The following is a 2,863-nucleotide window of genomic DNA, read 5'->3' on the forward strand; positions in this document are numbered from 1 at the left end:
CTTGGGATCTCTTCCATCTCAATGATTCTTTGATTCTATGATTCTATTCTGAACAAGTCTTTCCAAGAAAACCACGTGACAGGTTGAGCTTAAATCAGAAATGATGTGAAGGCATCCAAGAACAAATGCACTGCCTGAAACATGGAATTTACAGAACATGACATTCAGGAAATCTGCCCACCCTTTACTTGAATGCAGAAATGAACTGAATGAGAATCCCTCCTCTAATTTTTTGGGCTTTTCCTTCCAGGCTTTGAAAATGGCTCATGCTGGAATTTCGCTTTCAGATCAGGAAGCCTCTGTGGCTTCGCCCTTCACCTCCCAAATCCCCAACATTGAGTGTGTGCCAGAACTGATACGGTATGTTTGGTCTTCCCCACATCACAGCTCTGGTGTCCGAGTAGAATCCTCCAGTGGCATCACTAGGGTTGGTGTCATATTATCACACACCCTGACTGCCTGGCTGGCACAACCACCAGCCACCCACCTTTGCCAGCCAGCCAGGCTGCCTCTGCCATGATGGGGGTGTGGTACTGCTGCTGCCTGGCATCCTGTTCCAGGTCTCTTGTGGCTCCTGGGCAAGGGGGAAAGTGAAGTGATGCCCAGCGGCTGCACCAGACCCCACCCCACCCAGTATCCACAGCAGCCAATGGGAAGTAGAGAAGCCCTGGCTGGCAGAGGGAGGCAGCCAGAGGAGGGGGTCTTGGGATGAACAGGAGCGACCACTCCACTGAGTATTCACCTTCCTTGAATGTTTTTCTGAAAGCCCCTGAGCCCTTTGCTCCTACTTGTGCTGCTGGAGACAGATCACAAACTGTGTTTTATTTTGTCACAGGGAAGGCCGTGCCGCCCTGGTGTCTTCCTTTGCCGTCTTCAAATTCTTGACCATTTATGGCCTATCACAGTTCATCGGTACAGCTCTGCTTTATTGGGTATGTCCTTAAATACTGGGCTTATGCAAATTACAGGTGGTAGCAGGCACCCTGTGAATGGCTTATATATGTGTAATCTGTGCTATGTATGTGGAGTGAACCAATGTGGTGTCATGGTTTGAGCACTGAACTATGACTCTGGAGACCAGAGTTCAAATCCTTACTCAGCCATGGAAACCCACTCAGTGACCTTGGGTAACCCATACTCTCTGTGCCTCAGAGAGTAGCAATGGCAAACCCACTCTGAAGAAATCTTGCCAAGAAAACGCCTTGGTAGGTTCAGTCAGTCTGAAAGAATGTTCCCTCTGGACAAATGTCAGATATAGGACAAAATATGGTGTGGGATCAACCCCACTCTGTTTCTGTGGTATCAAGAGCAAATTACTTTCCCATGCCTGTGTTAATCTCCTCAAAATTGAAGGGTTGTGTGTGTCATTATTTGAATCAGTGGGCCTAGCTACAGGCACAGCCATGATCCTGTTGCAAGAAATACAGTGTGGGGCAGCATCCACGGGGGAGGTGGGTGGTGGCCAAGGAGCAGGGGCAGCTTCTGCAGAAGAGAAGGATGCGTTTCAAGAAAGGAAACCTTGGTTGTGTTTCACGAAAGGAAACCTTGGTTTGGCTGCTTTTGGAAACACCTGTGCCCTCGTTCCTGTCTGTGTTAATGAAATAATCATTGAGAGTTGTAAAACAAGCCTTCATGAAACCAATTATATTGTATTCTTTCTCTCCCCGATTCCAGCAAATACAGCTCTTTGGGAATTACCAGTATCTTATCCAAGATGTCTGCATCACCCTTGTTGTCTGCCTAACAAGTAAGCAGATCCTCACCCTATTCTCTCTCTTATTCACCACATATCCCTGTAGATTTACAGTGGATGCTGCTAAGGTGGCCAGGAATGCAGAAGTCACCATTTCAAATCTGTTGCTGTTGTTATTTTCATTAACCAACCTTGAATCGATTCCAGGTCATGGCTGGTTGCCCTTCCCAGCTTCCTTTTCCTGGATCTCCTGTTCAGCCCAGGTGCTGCTGGCTGTGGGAAAGCAAATGCCCTTACACCATGCAATGGGCTGTTCTCCTGAGACATTTTCTTTCTTCTGCAGTGAGCTTGACGGAAGCCTATCCCAAACTGGCCCCCTACCGACCTCCAGGCCGCCTCCTTTCCCCACCTCTGCTGCTCTCCATCACCCTCAACGTCTGCTTCACCCTCGCTGCCCAGGTCTTTGCCTTCCTCTTTGTGAAGCAGCAACCTTGGTACTCCCAGCTGCGCAGCCACAGGTGAGCTCCTCTCCAAAGATGCTTCCCAAAGAGAGGCTAAGATGCTGAGCAAAAGGACAGCCACTTTCCTCTGGCTTTACCCCTTAGTTAGTGGCTGTTTCCTAAGCACCTGGGTGCTTACATTTCTGCTCCCTTAGAAGTCACCTTTCGATTCAGAGTTCCAGAGCAGATAAGGCCTGTTATTGTTTCTATTGCTGCATGTCTTCACGTCAGGATTTTCTTCATCAGAATTCATCAGAGCGGGTTTGCCCTAGCCTTCCTCAGAGGCTGAGAGAGTGACTTGGCAAAAGCCACCCAGTGTGTTTTGCAGCTTAGTGGGGATTTGATTCCTGGTTTCCCAGAATCCAAGGGCTAATCTGCACTGCAGAATTAATGCAGTTTGACGCAGCTTTGACTGCCATGGTTCAATTCAATGGGATTCTGGGATTTGTGGTTTGGTGGGATATTTGGCTGTCAGTACTTTGGTGCCCCACCAAACTACAAATCTCAGGATTCCATAGCATTGGGCCATGAAAGTTAAAGCAGTGTCAAACAGCATTATTTCTGAAGTGCAGATATAGTCCTAGTCCAACATTCAAACCAAAACACCACACTGACTCTCGGTTGTTATGTACCGACTCCCACTCGTGGTGACCCTCTCCTAGGAGGTTTG

At 48.2% G+C, this 2,863-nt stretch overlaps 1 protein-coding gene across 1 annotated transcript; it reads left to right on the forward strand.

Annotated features, from left to right (window-relative positions):
• Positions 1-250: 250 nt before the first annotated feature.
• LOC121918290 (probable cation-transporting ATPase 13A5) lies at positions 251-2,211 on the forward strand (the record flags this gene model as incomplete). The annotated part of the gene is made up of 4 exons (XM_042444362.1): positions 251-360; positions 836-932; positions 1,675-1,747; positions 2,037-2,211. Coding segments are annotated over 4 exons (455 nt in total), but the record flags the coding sequence as incomplete, so codon positions are not given.
• Positions 2,212-2,863: the final 652 nt, after the last annotated feature.

The sequence above is a fragment of the Sceloporus undulatus genome, unplaced genomic scaffold (assembly GCF_019175285.1).
Source record: "Sceloporus undulatus isolate JIND9_A2432 ecotype Alabama unplaced genomic scaffold, SceUnd_v1.1 scaffold_7883, whole genome shotgun sequence".
NCBI lineage: Eukaryota > Metazoa > Chordata > Lepidosauria > Squamata > Phrynosomatidae > Sceloporus > Sceloporus undulatus.